Source organism: Equus asinus, chromosome 7 (assembly GCF_041296235.1).
Source record: "Equus asinus isolate D_3611 breed Donkey chromosome 7, EquAss-T2T_v2, whole genome shotgun sequence".
NCBI classification, from domain to species: Eukaryota; Metazoa; Chordata; class Mammalia; order Perissodactyla; family Equidae; genus Equus; species Equus asinus.
Genome location: NC_091796.1, coordinates 68,747,803 through 68,770,073, shown reverse-complemented (window position 1 = coordinate 68,770,073; position 22,271 = coordinate 68,747,803). Strand labels below are relative to the sequence as shown.

Genomic DNA, 22,271 nt, shown 5'->3' with positions numbered 1-22,271 from the left:
TGAATTAATCTGATTCAAAACCTCTTTTTGCAGTATTTTTATAAACTAAGGAATGTTTAAATAGGCATAAATCTGCATTTTAATACTGAGTAAATACGTGCTCCATTACCCCCACCAATTTTGTCAAGCAGGTATTAACCAAACTTCAGTTGTTACAAGACAAAAATTTAATGAAAATTGGTCAGTGAGTATGTAATAATCCACAGGGCTAAATAGTTACATGGGACTGTATTAGAAATTTAAAATAGATGCTGCAGTAAATGTTACATATTATCATCATCTGATTCATCATCTTCCTTCAAAGATTCCTGTTAAGAGAAAAATAGTATTTAAAATCAATTTTTAGTATTGTTATAACAATCTGAATCCAATTAAGCACTGTCATTAAAAACACTTTATAATTGAAAAATGAACAGTGGTTTAGAATAAGGCACCCAAGCAAAGAAAAGGAAAATTAGGTATATCTTGCTCTAACAACAATCAATGGCTTTATTCTTGATAGAATACACACAACATGAAATCATTAAATGTCCTGAAAAACTCTTGCCATTTTCACACGTACAAAAAAATTTTTTGGAACCAGGGCAACTTTATCCCCATTGAGAATAACCTAGAAAATATCTATCCTTAGTTCAGCTGAACTCTTATGTGTTATTTAATGGAAATCAACCAAGTTCCTTTATTATTCAACACTTATTTTTATGCTACCTTCAGCTACAGGAGTTTTCATGCTTTAGCTTACCTTAGCATATTTCTCTGCCTCTTCCCTTATATCTTTCGGAACAATTTCATGTCTTCCTTTAGTTACTGTAAATTAAGCCATATATTTATAAATGAATTAAAAACAAGGACTATATTGTGATTTGCAATATGGTACAATCTAGCCAATCTACAGATATATGATCCATGTAATGGAAAGTTGTACTATGAATAATACAAGATGCTTTGAACTCATTTTTGTGTGTTTTCTCCACATAAGAGATTAAATCTGCCTGAATTTAGCTCTTACGGAAATTAAGAATAAGTAATGCTAGGATTTATCCTCATGCTTTGATAATCCTGAGCATTTATTAACATACAGCATGATTAGATTAATTTAAGGGGGCAGGGGGCTGGCTTTGAAGCCCTATGCTTACCATGCTAGAAAGAAAAAGTAACATTTTTTAAAAATATGAAATGGATGTTTCAAAAAAGTGAATAAAACTATTGACAACTTTAGTTAAGCAGGACTTTGTCCCAGCAATTCCACTCATACGTATTTCCAACAGAAATGCTACATATGTGTACCAAAATAATTGTGCAAGATGCCCACAGCTGCGTTATTCATTAAAGTAAAAAAAGAAAAAAGAAAAGAACCGCTGGTAAGAGCCCAACTGTCCAGCAACAGAAGAGATGAATGAATTGTGATATATTCAGACAACCGAACACTATACAGCAAGGCAACTGAACAACTACTACTATATATAACAACACGATTTACACAAATGTAATGTTGAAGAAAAATCAGAGACAAAGAATGCATATTGTATAATTCCATTTATGTAAAATTCAACAATAGGCAAAAAATAACTTACTTTCACCAACCCAGCTGAGCTCTAGTTCAAAAGCTTTATCCTTAACTTCATCGTGTACTATGTAAATTCTAGAACAGAAAAGGGAAAATTAACATTCATATGGCTATCTACAAACACTGCAGTTCATGTGCCCAGTCGGCAATTAGAACATCCACCCCTAATATAAGTATTTATAAAATTATACTATAGACACATTATACATAATCTATATTATTATGAACACTAGAAAAGACAAATTACAAAAGGACTGATATAAAATTAAACACTACAAATGATTTACAACTCAAGTTGTTTGGACACACTGTTTCAGAGACAACTAAAAAAGATACCTCATAAGGAACATAGGTTCAAATGGGAAAAGGCCATCATTACCTGCGGCTTTTCAGGATATTTGGTTGTTTTCTGTTCGCTAATTTTTTTTTTTTTTTAAAGATTTTGTTTTTTCCTTTTTCTCCCCAAACCCTCCGGTACATAGTTGTGTACTTTTAGTTGTGGGTCCTTCTAGTTGTGGCATGTGGGATGCCGCCTCAGTGTGGCTTGATGAGCGGTGCCATGTCCCCACCCACGATTTGAACCGGCGACACCCTGGACCACCAAAGCGGATCATGCAAATTTAACCCCTTAGCCACGGGGCCACCCCCCCCTTTTTTTTTTAAAGTTGCTGATTATTTTTAAAAGAAACTAATTTATTAGTGGTCTCTCCAACCTACAGCTTCTTGGCAGGAATCTTTCTAAACTCCTTGTCCATTTTATAAGTATATGCCCTTTAACCTAACCTTCAAACTACAATAAATGAGAAACTGCAGGAAACAAAAGAGGCATTGTCATACAAGATAATAAATAAAAGAAAAAGCATCAAAAAAGTATCAGAGCACACTTATTTTATATTTTGCACTGTCTTACACACCTTACTTTGGAGGGTATTCCTAAAGCCTTGCTATAATACAAGAAAGCATCTTAATTTTCTAGAATTACTTAATCAAGGTACGCAGTGCTCCGTTTTACTCAATGATGAAGGGAAGGCTTTCCTACATGGAACTAATGAAGGTCTGCTGTTACACCTGAACATGGAAGGTGTGGGAGGGCTGATTTCCAGAAGCACTTCTCCCTGAAAGAAACTGAGTTTATCACGTTCAACTGTTAGACAACTCAATGAGGATTTTTTAATACTTTCTTTTTAGGCAGTTCTATTTTATTTTACTTCCCAGTGTTCCTCATGTTGTTATTAACTGACAATCAAAGAATGGATTCTGCTGCTTCACAACTGGAAAGGGTAAAGGTCTCATGTTAAAAGGAGGGGAGTGAGGAGTGGCAGTTGCAGGAGTGGTGGACAATTAGGACAAAATTCTAAAACGCTTTTGAGATTTTAATATTTGTTAAAAGTATCAGTTTAGAAGAAATTAAGGGACCATTTAAATAGTATATTATATAATACAGTCCTCTAAGACTTTTCTTCCTTACATGTATTATTAGTTGTAAAACTTGAGACACTTGCACAAAGAGCTGACTAGACTTGTGTGCACATAGCTCTAATGTGGAATAGTTTGAGGTCCCGTGAATTCTCTGGAATATATGTATGTTTTAAATCTCAAAAGCTGGCTGCAAAACCACCATTTTATCCGATTTTTTGAAACACCAAATGCCTGCATTCTTTGATCTAGAAGAATCACAAATCTTGAAGCACTGCCACTCATGTTTACTGACTTTGTGGCTGCTTACCATTACTGTTACATAGCATTCTACCTCTATGTACCTGCAATATGAACCACTTCGGGCTTCCTATAAACTGTTTTTAAATGTTTTGAAATATTGCTCTCCTCATCCTGTTACAAGAACTATTAGGATTAACATATCTTGCCCAAAGAAACAGCACAGATCGTGTATAGACGTAATTAGCTGTAAACCTCAAAGTTTGTAAGCAAAGATTACTATTATTGGGACTTTGAGATTTGAGAAGTTGGGAGCTATCAAATGAAGCCCCTAGAGTTCCACTATCTTCTCCTACCCTTGAACTCTGTCACCTAAACAGTTTATTTTGTCAAAAGCCATTTTTTCCCATCCCATTCACTGTCACTTTAAATATGGATATTCTCCTCCTCAATGAGGCTACTTAGAATATTAAATTCACCTTTTACAAATGATGCACTAAGTTATTTTCAAACAAAACAGCCTCTTAGAATTAATGTATAAGGTAAAGTCAAATGAAATTTTTTGTCAATGGTAAGGAAAATTTCAACTTACATTTTTGCAACTTCTTTAACAACATCACGGCAGGTCATTTCTTTCATCTAAAGAAAATAATATATTCATTAAGTTATTAGTCAAAAGAAAAACACTTTTCACTTGTGTACCTTTTCAGATTCTTTTCACAACTTTTTACCAATATCCCATGCTCTTGAGATGGATTCTCAAATATAAAACCAAGGAAAATAACCTAAAACCCAAAAAGACCAGAACCTTTTTTGATTCATAATTTAATCTTTTTAAATTATTATGCCAAAACAGACATTCTAGACAACTCTTAGGCACCACTAATTTTGTGCTAAGTATTAAAATTTATAAAAATCCAGACCCCTGAATGAACAGATTCACAGGCAGACCTTGAAGTTTAAAAGGTTGGAGAAGAAATTTTTTTCTCTAGCTAATTTAGGATAATAAAATGCGAACAACTATGAATACCTACTATATAAAAGATACAGAGAGATTAAGGAGTAAGATAAATTGTCCCACATTGAACTATTCAAGACAAAAATGCAAAATATCTGGGAAAGCTTTGAAGAACCAAAATTTGAGTAGGTTTTTAGAACATAGTTGGATTTGGTTTGATTTTGGGGGAGAGAAATCAAATGCACAGAGCACACATGGGAAGCCAAAATCTTGTTCAAATTAGAAGTAATCAGCATTCTTATAGTGAACATTTTTGGAAATCAAGGTAGAAGAATTAGCCCTTAGATACCCAGCTGAGGAGTCTGTATACTGTAGGTACTAGAAGTAACCAATGCAGGAGTTTATTAGTCATATGGGTTTCTGAACACACATGACAAGATCAAAAAAATGTTTGAGCAATCTGGCGTTCATATTCTGGATATGTTGGGGAGGAGGGAAAATGGTGAAAGTATTCATACAGCAGTCCACGCTTGAGGTGACTGAATTATTACATCTCGAAACTAGGTTTATTGATATTTTATTGTTGGCATTTTTTTAATATATTTAGAAATCCTAATGCTCTAGTTGTGCCTGCACAGTCACATAAGAAAGGAGGAACAACAAAAAAATCATAATTTTAGGAATACCAGTCTTACTAGAAAATAGATCCAATATGTGGGACCAACTACAAAAGCAACTGGCATGGGTTCTTCAATACATATTAATACTGGAGGGAGGGGAAGACTTCAATTAGAGGAGATGTAAGAAACAAATGTAATGTATGAACCTGAATTATACCATGGTTTGAAAAAAGTTATAAATGACACTGTTGAGATATGGAGGCAACTCAATTATGGACTGCATTAGATGGTATCCTAAGTGTGATAATCGTGGTATTCTAAGATGAATACTGAAGCATTTAGGGATGCAATGTCATGATGTCTACAATTTTTGTTTCAAACAGCTCAGGAAAAAACATACAAAGGGAGGAAATATGGGAAAACAGTAACTGTTCAATCCAGATGGAGATATTTGTTGTATTTTTCTTATCTTTTCTGATGTTTAAATTTTTTTTCCTGTTAAATTGGGGGTGAGGAGAAGGAAGAGAATACCCATTTTCATACTTTTGCCCTCATAGGTTAAGTTCTATATTTAGTAGTAAACTAACTGTATAATACAAAGGCAAACCTAAGCAAACTTGAAAATGCACATTTTAAATGGCAAATAGATATTTACATATGTTCTTTAAGTTTTTATGTCATAAAATAGTAAACAGAACATAAGAAAAATAGGCAGGCCAGAGCAATGATGTAGAGCAGGGGTTGGCAAACTCTTTCTGTAAAGGGTCAAGAAGTAAATATTTTAGAGTTTTTGGTCCATATGATCTTTGGCCTCTGTTCCAAGTATTCAACTCTATTGTTGTTGTGCAAAATCAGCCATAGACTGAATGTGGCTGTATTCCAATAAAACTAAAAAGCAGGCAGTAGGCCATAGTTTGCTGACCTGATTTAGAGCATATTTTTGTCATTAAGTGTACATGTTCAACTGAAGTGATCCTTGTCAATTCTTAGCTAGGATCTGGTGGTATTCCCATTCCTTGCTAGGATTTAACCATAGGAAGTGTGTGATGGGAAAGAACACTGGTCTAAGAGTCATGAGGTCTGGGAACTGTTCAGCCAGTATGTTTAACCCAGATTTGGGCGTGCATGAAGTGATTGCTAAGGTCCTTTTGTCAATTTTACTAAAATACCAAACATGGATTAGGTTTATAGGTCTAGAATTAAATTCCAAGCACTAAAAAAATATTTTCTAGGGCACTAGGGGTGAAGTGGTGTACCTACAACATGACTAATAATGATGTACAACTGTAATTTCACAAGGTTGTTAACTATCATAATCTTAATAAAAAAAAAATATTTTCTAGAACCTGGCCTCAAACATGCTGAATGAGTAATTGGTTGAGCAAGGTTCCAGTAGAGCATTAATATTAAATGTCTATGAAATTTTTTCTCACTGTAATTTACCAAAACACTGATAAACCATATGCCTGCCTTTTATACAAGTTTCTGATAATAAAGAGTTAGTGGATACCGTTTCAGTATTAACTTGATCAATTTATGGGTAAAAGGAAAAACAGCAAATTTTTAAGAGAACTTTTTCACGCTATAGATGAATTTCTGGCTCTTGGGGGAAGAAATGGTGGGTGGGTAGTTGGAACACGACAGGGTTTCATGCCTTAACTAGCTAGGAATGAAGCAAACAGAAGCACTAGAACAAAGATTCTTAATGTACTTCCACAGACAAAAGCTGTGCTCCAGAGAAAAAAGAAATGTTATAGTAACACCAAAGTTCTCAACCTAAGGCTCACAGGGCTTCATGAATAGGCTTCAAAGATTTTGTGAAATTATATAAAAATTTGTTTGTAATTTTCTGGATTAAGGTTTTATAATAAGCAGCCATCAAAATCATAAAGGGATCCATGACACAACTCTACAGGTAACATGTTACCAGCTTTCCTATTCAGCCACTTAGCAGCTTCAGAAAGCTTTGCTCAAGGGGGCCAGCCCCGTGGCCAAGTGGTTAAGTTCGCGCACACTGTGCTTTGGCGGCCCAGGGTTTCACTGGTTCAGATCCTGGGCGCGGACATGACACCACTCGTCAGGCCACGTTGAGGCGGCATCCAACATGCCACAACCAGGAGGACCCACCACTAAAAATACATAACTGTGCTGGGGGGATTTGGGGAAGAAAAAAAAAGAAGACTGGCAACAGTTGTTAGCTCAGGTGCCAATCTTTTTTGAAAAAAAAGAAAGAAAAGAAAGTTTTGCTCAAAACAGCAAATCACACTATATCCTTGGACTAAATGGTTTAGCTTCTGGTGATAAAATTTCACCACATGAGGACAGTGTTATAGCAAAGATTCAAGCATTAAGTATGTATTACCTGAAGTTTTTCTATTTCCGTCTTTGCAGCTTGCCTGGCTTTGCCAATGGCACAACCCCAATAACCCTATTAAGAAAGAACACACACCAAAATTAATATACTATCATATAATTATGCAAATTAATATACTATAGTACATAAATCATGAATGACATATTTCTATTTAAAGGTCAATGAATGGATGTTAAATGACTTTCAAAAGTATGGAAAACTACAAACATTCTAATGAGTACCATTCATTCAAAACGATTAAAATACCAAACTTAATTCTAGAATAATCTGTTTTATTTTTAATAGAGGGATAGCCAAGGAGAAATTATGTCATTATATATACTTCATGAACTAGGAACATTTTTGAGGTAGGAATGAAAAAAGTTTTAGCACTATGACAATGAAAATGAAGTTATTTCTGAGACAAAGAATTTAAGTTCAGTATTTTAAACTCTCATTATTTATATTGTAAAGGTTATTTTTTAAAGCTAAGGATGCCCATTTATACTTGTGTATAATGACAAAATATAAGGAGTCTTGTTTTTCTTTTAGTAAAAACCATAAAAATTTCAGAAGGCAGTTAAGAAAGGGTAGTTACAGAAAGATCCAAGAAATCCCATTTAAAATCCTTTGTTTAAAAAAGGGAAGATACTATATTCAGTTTTTAAGACACTGCTAATATTTACAGTAAAGGAAATACTATGTATTTGAAATTTTATGTTCACTATGCAGTTTCTAAAAACAGCATAATGAAAGCCACAACAAATCTTTCCCCTGCCTCATATCCATAGGTTTATTAATGATAAGAAGATGTTACTTTCTTCAAATTTTAAAGAAACTCCATATAATCCAAATATATGGTTTAAGTGCTTATGAGATACTATTAAACTAGAACTAGAATTTCAGAGGATTCAAAATGACTCACATATGAAACCCCGGATGGGTCAATCATGTAGAGCTGTGCACCGTCATTCACACTGTAAGACCCTAACATGAAACTGCACAAAAGTAAATTAATAGTATAAGCCATGATTCTTAATATCATAAAAGTATTAAAAAATACAATGATAAAAATGCAATTACACTTTCTAAGATAAAATACTAATAGACATATAACTCATAGTAAGCACTTTGATAAGGTAGTTTCAATAAGAACTAGTACATACTTGAAACTGTTCAAAATGCATGTGGCTTTGTTTAGTATTAAACTTTCTGATGAAACTTTCCTGGGAGGATTTTAGCAGTGCAGACAAAGGAGTAATGACAGATGTAAAACTAATCAGAGGGCCTAATAGGTAGAGTCATAAACTTGAAAAAGCCAAGGGGACGAAATTCCTGATATGAGTACACTGAATCTACCTCAAAGACTTGTCCCACTCTTCATTCTTTTTTGGCTATTCCCCAGTTTTCCTCCAGTTATTTTTCTGCAGTAAACCAAATTGGTTCAGTGCGTTTTTATATGCTCAACAAATTTAAATTAGGCTATTAAACAATCTCATGAAATTACTGGTTTTCTGAAATTGTGATTTGTCTTAGAAGTACAGAAGAAACCAGCCTCATCTTACATATCATTTCATGTGCAGAGTCCTGTAACAGCCAAATGTCCAATTCCCACCCCTACCATCATTCCCTTCCATCTTCCACACTGCTCTGAGACTTAGCTTTCAGAATATATAGCCGATTATCATTATTTAAAAACCCTTCAACGTTTTCTTAGCATGAAGCAGACTTCTGTATGATCTGGCCCATTCCTACATCTTCAGTATCATCTAAACCTTATACTCTACACACCAAGTATACTTAACTACCTCTGCATTACCTGAAATGCCCAAGTAGTTTCATACCAGTCCCTTTGTTTGAAATACCCTTACCATTCCCCATACATCTCACTTCCTTTTCCTTGCCACTTCTCCAGAAAGAAGCTATTCACTAACTGGTGCCCCACTATACTCAGTACATACCTTCATCACATCACCTCTAAAACTGTATCAACAGTTACTCATCTTTGCATCCCCCCACCAAGTCTATGACTGACTGATGGTATATGCTCATGGTATATATAAATGTTTACTGAAAAAGTTCTCTCCAACTATTCTTACTGTCTTAAAAACAGAAAACTGATGAATTCAGAGCTCAGTTGAAAGGTTAAAAATGAAAGGTAATCTATGAAGTCTGAAAGCAAAGTGTTTCATAATGTAATTCACGCGAGAACCTTAAGAACAAATTAAAAAAATACACACGGGTCTAACCTATTGCCAGTAGAATAAAACTCAGGTTTTCTGTAACATCTGTCCTCTTTAGTAATTTAAATATGGCTGATTATAAACAACTCAAAGGTAGGACTACAGCTAATACACTTTCTTTACAACCTTTAACAGGGACAAGCAGTTAGATGTTAGTAAATGTTTTATTTTGATCGAACATGATTGAATTTACTTTTTAACAGTTATAAATATGTCCTTTTACTTTAGGAAAATCTAGAGTCATAACAGATCAGCTCTGAGAAGCCATATTTGAATATTTACATGCATTCCAGGTATTGATGCAATTGAATCCCAGCTTTCCCCAAAAATAAAAATACCAGCAACTTCACAACAAAAGTAAGAAAATGACTAACTGGAATCGTGAAATGTAATTTTGTAAGGATTCATTATATGTTAGTGCTGTCGAGTCACTTCCCACTCCTAGAGACCCTGTGTACAGCAGAGCAGAACTCTGCCCAGTGTTTTGCACCACCCTCTCATCTTCTGGCTCTTTATCAGACAATGCTCCACTGCTATTCATAGGGTTTTCATGGCCAATTTTTTCACAAGTAGGTGGCCAGGTCCTTCTTCCTAGTCTGTCTGAGTCTGGAATGGATTCATTACTGACTACTAAAAACCCCCATTTAAGAACATTTTACCTAATTGCTTAAAGTATATCAGATGAAAATTAATGAGAAAACTGAAGCATCAGTATATGTGGCTACCTAATGATGACAACATGGAATATATTTAAAATCAGTTTGCCGTTTCCTGAGAATGTCAGGGTCTAACACCAGAGAGTTTATTTTTTTCCAGTTTTATTGAGAAATAATTGACATCATCACTATATAAGTTTAAGGTGTACAGCATGATGGTTTGATTTGCATGTACTGTGAAATGATTACAATAGGTTTATAGTTAACATCCATCAATCTCATATAGATACAATGAAAAGAAAAAAATTTTCCTTGTGATGAGAACTCTTAGCATCTAGACTCTTAACAACTTTCTTATATATCACACAGTAGTGTTAACTGTAGTCATCATGCTATACATTACACCCTAGTACTTATAGCCAGAAGTTTATACCTTTTGATCACCTTCCTTCAGAGAATTTATTACAATCAGATTAAAGTTATTACTATGAATTCTGTTTTATCATCACTTCAAATCTGTATAGTCTTTTTCACTTTTCAAAGTTTTTATTTTTACATATACTATTTTATTTAATCACTATCCTAATCCCTCTCGGTAATAGTTGATATTTTTAAGGGTATAAAAGGCTAATATGTTGGGGAAAACAGATACCTATAGTACAGATCTGACTGAATATCTCACAAAATTTCATACCTGCAGCCAAAAGGTCTAACAGCACTGTAGAGTGTATATGCATGTACATACATGGCCACTCTGTCTGCAAGGTGCTATGGGGGGAAAACAGAAGAGCACATTAATAAACTTGTACTACTATTCAAAAGGCTCAACATGTTGTCAACTTACTTTTAGTGGAATGTCATAGCCGAAGTTAGATCTAAAGTTGGAAGCTTCTTCTCTTGCAATGTCTGCTAAAGAACGAGCGTCTGCCAACAAACCTGCTACTGCCTAAAAGAAAATAAATATGAGTTTAAGAGAGAAATACATTCCTATCTCAGATCAAGGAAAGTATGTCATTACTGTAGGCTTATTTAATATTGTTTTTAACAAGCATCACCATTAGAAATAAATTTTTTTGGCTTAAAGATCTTTAAGGCCTTTAAACATCAAGGCTTCTGGCATCTTAATAGTTGAGTATGAGACTACAATTGGGAATTTTACCAAGTGTCACTTTATTGTTTTGTCCAGTAATATTTAGAAGGAATATTTCTATAATAAATCTTCCACATCTCCCCATTTACCACTTCATTATAAAGAATAAAACAACAACAGAAAAGAATAAAACCATTGGTCTTGGTCAGTATTGATCTTTTTTTTAATTTAAAGCAAGCTCTGTGTTCAAAAACTTATGAAAAGTTTTGATCTAAAAGGCACCACCTCAGATCTCCTTGTTTTTCAGCCTATTGACTAATAATTTTCAATGCCAAACCACAAGCCTTCCAAGATTGGTGGCTTAGAACTGCAGATACCAAAACATGTGCTGAGATGTCCTAGGGCGCTCAAGTGAACTTAAGGATGTGGGACGTTTTGAGTTTGGGGGAAACATTTGTTGAAGTAGTTCACAGTTAAAACTTTAGATCATTCTATATTCCTTTCAATGCCATCAAACTGTTGGGAAGCTGGGTTGCTGTGATAAAAAAATAGGTACTGTACAAAAATAAATGTGGAAAGGAAATGAGGTAGGGCAGGAGTTAATCTGATTCCAAAGTTTAAGAAGTTGTGCAGTGCGCATTAGTAATTGCAGTTGTTTAAAAATAAAATATTTTTCTTTCACTGTATTTTTTTTTTTTTTACAGCTACTGAGTTTTTAGGACATAAACACTAACTTGTTTGGACCTAAATATATAATCAACAGAACCACTGGGTATTTCTTTTGGCCTAGGGAAGCTATGAAAGAAAAAATTACTGAACACTTGCAGTAGGAATCAAGAAAGTCTGGGAACTGCTGGCTTAGGAGACTTGCAGAATTTAAAGGGGTATCAGAATTTTTACTAGCCGTTTTTTCTCCTGCTTTGTAGTAATAGCTATGATGAAAATTCTTAACACATTACATGCTAGGCATTTTAATTAATTATTTTTAACCATGTAACACAGCTATATGAAGGTACTATTACCACCCTAGTTTTGCAGGTGAGGAAACTGTGTTTAGAATAACTTCCCCAAGATTACCCAACCATTAGTGTCACCATTTAATAAAGAATCTTCTATTGCTTTGGAGAAAGCTTACTGTGAAGTCTAATAATTCTCCTATCACTTGAAGGTAACAATTGTGGAGAGAGAACATTAATCCTTCATTTTCTCCAACTCTCTTCCATGTTTGATGTTTTGCCAAATTCCAGCTATAGGGAATGCCATCAGTATCCTGGCTTTAAATAACAAATGTGACAACCTTGAAAATTCTAGGACAATAAAATTTTTTCTATCACTCAAGTGCCTATAAGCATATATGATTTTTTTCAAAATATACCTACCTAAGGTTTTTTTTACCAAGTGAAAGAATGCATGATTTACTAGTTCCCTCCTATCAGCTAGGTTACAATCTGGCAAGTTTCATCAAAACATGTAAGTTTCACTGGCAATAATACATTTGTTCAGGAGAGAGCATATGTTCAGAAAAAAATCATTTGAAAAATTTTTTAAAAATTATCTGTAGCTTTAGTTTACTGGTTGTATTTTAACAGTCCTTTTTTTGTTTGTGTGTTAACACATTACATTTAGAAATACCAAAGCTATAAGCAGAATGAGGGTCCTGTCGGATCTCACCCTGCAGAATGGGCTCTGCACTAACACGCAGACCCAAGTTTAAATCCCAGCTTATTTCTTTACCAGCTGTGAGTCTGTTTTCTTATCTGTAAAAACAGGATTAACATTACTTTCACTGACTTGTCAGGATTAAATGACAATTTATGTAAAGAGCCTCTAGCACACAGGTGTTCTCTTTTCTTCCTTGCTTTTTCAGTAAGCAGGGTTAGAATCCTTTCTTCTCTTTTGGTAGTGGTGGTTTACTGAAGAAAGTCTAACATTTATATAGGATGACTTCAGTATACACCAGCAATGTATTTATGGCTTGGCTTGCAATTATGGAAAAGCAGTCACTCAAGATACCAGCAGCATAAAATACAGTGATGCCTATGAAGCTATTAAAAAGGATATGTTCACTTTTCCTTTTATCAGACATCCTTTCCTGGTGCTCCACCTTACTATAAAGGTATTCTCTATCTGATAACATTTTCAGTGTGACACTGATCCCTAGAAGGGATGGAAAAACCTAAAGATTCTTTCCCTCTTACACACATGCCTTCATTGGTAATCTGTGCTGCCAAGATCTCTTTTTTACACATACTTCTGACCTCTTCTCCTGCTTCCTTTTCATTAGGCAACCTGGTTTTTCATATCTGTCTATCATCAGGTTATGAGAATGCTGCCTTTCTCTTAGACAGTACAACATTCACAAACCAGCAACTCTCTGTGATTACTCTATGGCTACTCTCCCATCTGTTTCTGCCTCAATGCTAAAGTAATAAATGGGTTCTTAGAATCACATTTTAATATATTCCAAGCAGTTACTTCACAAGAAACTGGACAAGGCCAAAAAAAATTTAATGTGACCTTACCATTCCAACATGCCGATCAACGTTAAAAAGTCGTTTGTTGGAACCTTCTTCATAAAGTTTAGAAAGGACTAATTTTTCTACCCCAAAGACAACACCATCTTTACATCTGATTCCAATAGCTGTACTGAAACAAAAAGAAAATTTTTTTAAATGAAAATAAAAGAAACTTCATAAACTTAAGTTAAAACACAAGTAGGTAATATTTAGTTTGTTAAAGCATATCAAGTACTTTAAAACAAATACATGTGAAAACAAGAAAGAGAACACAGCCGAAAGTGTAATAAATTAGATCCGTATAAATGAAAATCATGTGACCAAAAAAAGAAATCTAGCAAATCATGACATAAAAAGATATTTATACACAAGTGAAAAAAAGATGCCAACAAAATATGTACAGAATGGCACAGTGTCTGGCATAATGATAACCATATTATAACAACTGGTGACTAAATTCTTGTGCATTAAAAATGGTACAAGGGCCAGCCTGGTGGTGTAGTGGTTAAGTTCATACATTCCACTTCAGAGGCCCAGGGTTTGCAGGTTTGGATTCCAGGAGTGGACCTAGACACCACTTATCAAGCCATGCTGTGGCAGTGTCCCACAAAACAGAGGAACACTGACACAGATGTTAGCTCAAGGACAATCTTCCCCACCAAAAAGAGGAAGATTGGCAACAGATGTTAGTTCAGGACCAATCTTCCTCACCAAAGGAAAAAAAACCAAGGTACATAATATGCATAGAAAAGACAGGCTATCTACAAACTAAAAATTAACAGTGACTAATCTGGGTGGAAAGATTATAATTCTTTTTCCTTTTGATCATTTGCTTTTTCTGTAATAACCATGTACTGCTTATAAGAAGTATGAGAATAAAATATATGTTTTGTACAACTGTTTAAAACAAAATAGATCTTAAAATAATCTCAAGTAAAATGTGGAGAAATTATATATTGCCATTTCAAGATGAAAATACATTAATTACTTTATTCTTCTAATTCTTTTAACAAAGGGAATTCTGATCACAAATAACCAGAAAAATGAACAGAGCCACACACACAAAATCTGCAAAGAATTTCAGACACTCTCTCCCCCACGCTTCAGGTTTCAATGGCTCCCCTTTCAAGTTTAAACTCTGTAACCCAGCTCTCAAAAATCCTGAGAATCTGCAAAGACCATCTCGCTTACTTAATTTCCTATTATAAATCCTGTGCTCTACTGAATTCAAACTCACCGTCATCCCTCAAAGGCCTCACATTCATTTTTGCTTTTATGTCTTTGTGGAAGTTATCCTGGATGCTAGAATACACTTCCTCCTTACCATTGCATGTTTAAAGTTCCACAAACTTTTGCAAAATTCATTGAACCTGAACTCTACAGCCTCTGGTAGCCTTTCCTAATTTATTCCCACTCACCATCTTCCTCACTGTTCAGAATCTAAAATGTTGTTTATTCTAAACTAAAAGTTCTCCAAGTGTGGTCTGTGAAACCCCTGGGAATCCCTGAGACCCTTTCAGGGGGTCTGTGAGGTCAAAATTATTTTCATAAGAATACAAAGACTATCATTTGCTTTTTCCACTGTGTGGATGTTTGCACTGATGGTACAGAAGCACTGGTGGATAAAATTGCTGGCACTTTAACACAAATCAAGGCAGTGACAACAAATGGTAGTAGTAATTATTAATCGTATTCTTCACTGCTACACCCTCAGTTTAAAAAAAGCCACTTTTAGGGGCTGGCCCCGTGGCCGAGTGATTAAGTCTGTGCGCTCCGCTGCAGGCCGTCCAGTGTTTCGTTGGTTCAAATCCTGGGTGCGGACATGGCACTGCTCATCAAACCACGCTGAGGCAGCGTCCCACATGCTACAACTAGAAGGACCCACAACGAAGAATATACAACTATGTACTGGGGGGCTTTGGGGAGAAAAAGGAAAAACTAAAATCTTTAACAACAAAAAAAAGCCACTTTTAGTTAAGAATGTCCTTGATAAAGTAGTAATTTATCTTATGACAACACTTGAGTACCTTTTGTTTTAATATAATGAAATGGAAGGTACTCAAAGTACTTCTGCTGTACATCAAATATGATGGTTATCTAAAGGAAAAAGTATTGATAAAATTGTTTTGAGTTGTCGATTTTTTCATGGAACACTTACTTTTACCTTCAAAGAATGTTAGACAAATTATGGTTATTTACACTTAGGTATGTGACAGACTTCTTTTTTTTCCTAAAATGAACAAAGTGGCCTGTCACTTGAAGGAAAACAACTGAGTGTATTTTGTTGCTAGTGATAAAATTTAAGTTTTCAACCATCAATTGGAATTTTACAAAACATACTCAACACTGTGAGCTCATCTGTTTCCCAACACTTAAAATCTTTTATAATCAGACTGGTGGTGATACTAACAAGTGTGATGTTTCTGACAGTTGATAATAAAATACGTCAAATTTCGAAGATCTGTTATAACTCAGGGAACCAATATTTTCCAAATTATCAAGACACAATGTTACAAATCATGCATGGGTAAAACATCCAAAGTGCAAGACAGCCCAATAGATTTTAATGTAAAGTACAAAAACTTTATCAATAAGTTTTCATATCCTACACTGCAACTAACCTTTAAGAAGCTACCATTTGTCCTGTTTTGGTGTAGTATCAAAGAACAACATCCATAATTATCTGAAAAGGCTATTAAAATACTACTTACTTTTCCATCTACACAGCTGTATGAAGCCTGATTTGCTTCACATGCTTCAAACAAAACTAACAAGATACTGAAGCAGAAGCAGATATGAGAATCTGTCTCCCAATAAGCTTCAATTAACTACTGAGATTTACAAAAATGTAAAACAATGCCACTCTTCTCATTACATTTTTTTTTTTATATTTTGGAAGTTATTTTTCATTAAAAAAGTTTAATGTTAATTAAATTTTAATTAATGTTAATTTATTATGTTAACATGCAATTGTGTTTATTATTGTTATTTTAGATGAATTAATATTTTTTAATTTATCAGTTTTAATTTCTAATATGGTAAATACTGATAGAACCAATAACCTACATAAACAAAAGCTCTTTGGGGTCATGGTAAATAGAGAACGAATAACCTACACAAATGAATGCTCTTTGAGGTCCTCAAGTGATTTTTTTTTACAAATATAATGGGGTCCTGAGACCAAAATTGGGTACATTTGTGTTCTAAACAATCTAGCCCTTATAGTTATATTGCACAATCTTCCTTTCATATCTTGGCTCCTCAATGAGGCTAAAGGGGAAGATTATAATGTTTCCCTTTTTTTCTTTTGCATATTACCTTCTAGGGGCATACTTTTATAAAATAGTTAATCATACGACACATATTTTAATAAAGTGTTTTTAAGTATTCACTTATATGTCATTAATTATTTGTTTGGTAGTTCCTATGCTTAACACAACAGGTACTCAAAAATACTTGACTTTTAAATTCCCAAGATTAAATTTCTTTAAAAGAACTTATCTCCTTTTGATGCAGAAATATAATCTTAAATCAAATTATTTGGTTAAATGTTTTCTAACTATTAATTTATATGCTAGACTCAGGAATATTAATATACGATCTAATATTTCTATTTCCCACTTTTTGTGCCCACACAGCACTTAAAAATTTTTCAAATGTTTTTACATATACTTCATTCTTATGTAAGGTGTATGAAGTAGTTAGGGTAGATGTCTACATCCCAATTTTACAGACAAATAAGTAACATTCAGAGGACTGAACAGAGGAACCCTTTCAAATATTAAGTAGCAGCTAAGATGAAAATTCCCATCTTCTGATCCTCATCCAATATTCTATCATACCAGGTTACATAGATCCCTTTAAAAGAGAAACTTTGGTAGTATTTTTCCTTTATGCAGGAAAAAATACATTCATTTTTAATGTTTCAACTTTTAAAAATTATATTTCTTCAAGTTTGCTTAAATCTAACTGTTTTAAATCATACTTAGAAATACTTTATAGAAAACAAATTCCTAAGACACACAGATTCTCATAGCCTAGTCTCAATTTTCTGGGTTACAGATGGTTTCAAAATGCATCTCCAGTTTTTCTCTTAGTCTTCTTGTACCAGCTTTTTTACACCAATGAAAATGCAAGAATGCAAAGGAGGAAGAGAAACACAATAACTTCCTCAATATTTTCTTGCTCCTTGGTCCAAGGGCCTACCTTCCTTTAATAACAAGAAGAAAATGTGTTAACTTTTTTCTTGAATTTGACTCTCTTTTGAATTCTATCAGGCTTTGTACACAATGACAAATACATTTCTTTATTTATATATATGTATATATTTATACAACATTTAAACACAAAATAAAGTAGCTTCATTACAAATCCTGTAAGAGGACTTAAAATGTATTTTTGCTCAAAAATTTTTAAATACTTCATAAACCCTTAGAAATCCATATATCTTCTTTCTACCACTCAGAAGATGGCACAAAAAATGAACTTTTATTCATTAAGTAACTACTGAGGGCATGCTGTGTGCCAGCACACGCAAAGACAAATGACAGTCTTTACCCTCATGAAACTTCGACAATCAAATATTGAAGGTACTATTAGAAAGTGGAAAAACTCAGTATTTACATGTGGACGTTTCTAAAATGCTGGAAACACTTCTCTACTCAACCTCTATTCCAAATGTTTTCATTATAATGAAAAAACCGAGCTCAAACACCACCTCCAATAGTTTGGTAGGCCTGAAAAAATTTTTTTAAGAGATCTGAATGAGACGTTATGCAACAGACTCTTTTTAAAAGTCCTTTAATTCATCCCAAAGCTGCTTTCAATTAAAAAATACAGTGATCATCTAAGTACAACTGACTGCAAAATTTCTTCAATAAACGAGATAAAGTTTGTCAACAAGCTAATAATTTAACCAAGATGTCATAGGGGTGCCAAGGAATCATTTTAGTGCGTTACTGTAAACAATACAAGACAAGAGTGAAGGAAGTGAGTACAACAGGAAAATATCTTGCTGATCCTACACCTTTTGGAGTATGGCAGCAGAAGATGAGAAGAATGAAAAAATCTCTGCTGAGACAAACAAGTGACTAACTGCACAGGACATTTAAAACAGGTAAGACAACAAGGTCACAAACCTAGTGGACAAGGAAAACAATGATACAAATCAAGAATCTGAAACACAAAAATGGGCTAGCAAAGATGATAACTAATTTGGTTTTATACACTACATTTGAGACAAGGTAGAATAATCCTGGAATCAACTGGAAACATAGGACTAAGGCCACTGGAAAGATCTGGCTTAAAAAAAGATCTAGAAAAGACTAATAAATTGAGATTGTTTTAGGATATATATAATTTTGTGCTATAGTAATATAACAAAGTCTAATTACCAAAAATATAGAAAAGGAGACATTTAATACCTGGTTAAAACATACTAATTCCAAGTAAAACGATGTTTCTTACCTACTATTTTCCACAGCCTTCATAGCATATTCAACTTGAAAAACTCTTCCATCAGGAGAGAATGTAGAGGCTGACAGGTCATACTAGGAGGAAAAAGGCAACAATAAGCTTATAATGATGCATCTTTGGCAGTAATAACCTTACAATTTTTATTTTCCTAAATAGCTCACACATCAGAAATGTGTGTTAAACCTCAACAAAGATTTTGCTTTGAAGAGGAAGGGGAAGCGTGTCAGCAGCAACAGCAGCCAGGGGGAAAGTTATACACTTTAGATTTCTGCTATTGAAAAGCAATGGATACACGTCCTAGGTAAAGTCAGAACTTTTTTCACACAGAACACAAAGCTCATTTTTGAAGAAAATTACTGTGGTCTGGTAAAAGTAGCACTGGACTCAGAAGATTTCAATTCACAGCTGTGGCACTCACTGAAGGACCCTGGGCAAATCATTTAGCAGTCAAACATTTAATAAGCATCTATTATATGTTAGTCACTATAAGGGAATACAAAGAACACTCATCCTGAAGTCCTTCATTTTCAAATTAGATCAGGCAAAAATCTAGGCACTAGAGATACAGCAGTAAACCAGAAAAGGTACTACGATGAAAATAAGACAAGCTGAAGTGATAGCCTGAGAGACTACTTCAGACTACCTGATCAGGGAAGGCCTTGCTGGGGCAGTTATAGCTAGTTATTTCAGCTGAGCCAGACCTAAATAACAAGTAACTACTCATTTAGGACATGGAGAAGGAGCCATCCCAGCACGGGGCATAAACACCTCAGGATAGAAATAAGCCTAGAACAAACAAGTAAAAGAAATAAGGCCACCATGTCTTGAGCACTGAAAGTGGTGGAGAGAAGAGTAAACCACATCAGAGGCATGTAAGGGCCAAACTATGGTGAGTCTTCTAGGATGGAGCAGGAAGCTTATATTTTATTCTAAATGGAATAGGAAATTATTGGAGTTTAAGCAGGGGCGTGATATGATCTAATTTTTTTTAAAACATCATCTGGAAAATGAACTGTAGAGGGAACAAGAGTGGAAACAGAGATCGGGTATTCCAAAGGTGGTGGCTTAGTCTAGCGAAAAAGAGATGGAAGGTGCTATCTTTTCAGGGTAGAATAAAAAAACTTGCTGATGGATTGGCTCTAGAAGTAAAAAAAAGGAATTAAAGGTGAATCATAGATTGTTTTCATTTGAGCAACTAGAATTGGACCATTCACTGAGCTGAAGATTGTAGGAGATGCAAAATGGTAAGGAGAGGAGAAAACCCTGAGCTCTACTTTGGACACTGTAGTTTGGAATGCTTATTATTAAGTAATCGAGTGGAGAGAAATGCCAAGTTGGCAGACAGGTCTTCACATCTGGAGTTCTTGGGAGAAGTGAAGATAGGAGATAAGCCTTCAACAGCGGTTCTTCCTGAGTCTCAGTTTCCTCATCTGTAAAACGGAGACCCTTAACTCTACCACTGTAGCACCAAAATATCTCACACGGTTATACTATCAAGTATGTTTAGTGGTTTAAGTATGTTAAGGAATTTTAATGAAACACTATTCATCAAACTTAATATTAACGTAGCTGCAAAGTCACTTTGGTACAACATGCATTACTGAGCATCTACTAATTCAAAAAAAGTACGACTTTAGCATCTCATAACCGAATAGATTAAACCATTCCAAACATAAGTTGCCTATTGTCAAACTCGGAAAACCAATAAATGGGCATAATGCTGAGTATCAAAGTCTTGTGAACACTGAAAATAGATGAACTGAGAAACCCATTATTCAATGCCTAGTGCAAATAACCAATAGATATTTCTATACAAAAACTGTATTTTCTATATGGAGAAATACTTTAAAAGCGTAGGCAAAAGACTGCATATATGCAGAACAAAGAAAGTATTAAGCCGAACAAGTTAATCAAGTCCAACTTCAAAACTCTCAATAGTCTATTAGAAGTCAGAAGCGGTAAGTCCCTAGCTAATCATTTAAATGTTCGCAGTATTGATACCTCAAAGTGCTGTTAAGTAATCTGTACAGGAAAAGCTGGGACAAAGGAAAAACAAAAAGGATTCTGCAGATTTCGCTTTTCGGACCATTCTTCTTCTTAGTTCTGTCCGATAGGGTTTCCAGGGACTCACACGCTCGAAGGGAAGATGGAGAGGCCTGTGAGTCAGCAGCACCCCAGGAACCGCACAGACGGCCCCCGAAAAGCTGCGTCCCAGCCTTGGGACTCTCAAGCCGCCCTGCCTCCGTGGTTCTCAGGCGGCTAATTACGTCGCCCTAACCCTTCACATACTATTTCAGGCCCCACGAGTTTCCACTTTCGGTTTCCCTAAGCGGCTAAAGAAAGTGACTAAGCAATTCAAAGCCGTTCCACATCTCCCTGCTGCGCCGCCGAGCCCGCCACCCCGGAGCCGAAAGGCTCGGTCGCCGTCACCGCAGACCCGGCCTGGAAACGAGCGCAAGGAAGAGCGCCGGCCACCAGACCACTGGAAGCAGCCCACCAGCCGAAGGCAGTCCCAGCGCACCCCGAGTCCGGGCACCCCAGGCGGCCTGCCCGAGTTCCCTTCAACGCCAATCCTCACGCTAGACCATCACACCAAGACACAACGAACTCACCCCGGTGCCGATGGAGCTCATCGTGCCAACACCCCCGGTACGCGAGGGTCTTCAGGGCCTACGGCGCTCCCAGACACAGCAGCACGCACACCAGTAACAGGCTCTCTCATTGGCTGCCCTTTGAACCAATAGCATTCTTCTCTGCAGCTCGCTCCTCGGTCTTTAGCCCGCAGAACAGAGGATTGTGGGAAAAGGGGGGCGGTGAGAGTGGCGGGCGACGCGCATGTGCAGAAGCAATGGAGGTGGGGTTAGGAGAAGGCAGTTTCTGGCCCCGAGTGTCTTTCAGTCGCTGTGAGTCGCCAGGTTGTTTGAGAAGCTGCTCCGCTCCGTTTCCTAGGAATTATTTATCTTTTATATTATCCTTCTCTGGCGCTGCCTTATCCTTTGTTAAATGAATGCGGAAGGATGTTCTTATTCCCTTACGAAGACCAGAGGAAACGTAGGGGAGAGGTCTCCCTCCACCCTTGGCGTCCTGGTTCTGACCCAGTATCTTGACCGCGTCCCCTTCGCCCACCTCTCCTCACA

General features: G+C 35.5%; 1 protein-coding gene across 1 annotated transcript; it reads right to left on the bottom strand.

The window, feature by feature from the left end:
• Nucleotides 1-149: 149 nt before the first annotated feature.
• On the bottom strand, nt 150-21,946 carry PSMA3 (proteasome 20S subunit alpha 3). Its single transcript, XM_014864306.3, has 11 exons — nt 21,747-21,946; nt 19,126-19,208; nt 13,666-13,789; nt 10,898-10,999; nt 10,748-10,821; nt 8,080-8,152; nt 7,164-7,229; nt 3,816-3,862; nt 1,575-1,642; nt 743-807; nt 150-308 (listed from the first exon to the last, which is right to left on the bottom strand). Exons 1-11 carry the CDS (start codon nt 21,765-21,767, stop codon nt 264-266), a joined length of 768 nt encoding a protein of 255 aa, XP_014719792.2. The 5' UTR covers nt 21,768-21,946; the 3' UTR covers nt 150-263.
• Nucleotides 21,947-22,271: the final 325 nt, after the last annotated feature.

Coding starts and splice junctions, on each gene's coding strand:
- PSMA3 (XM_014864306.3), bottom strand. CDS start 21,767: ATGAGCTCCATCGGCACCGGG. Junction 7,230..8,079: donor ACCCATCCGGGGTTTCATAT/GTGAGTCATTTT, acceptor CTTTCTTAATAG/GGTTATTGGGGTTGTGCCAT. Junction 309..742: donor AGGCAGAGAAATATGCTAAG/GTAAGCTAAAGC, acceptor TTCTCTTAACAG/GAATCTTTGAAGGAAGATGA.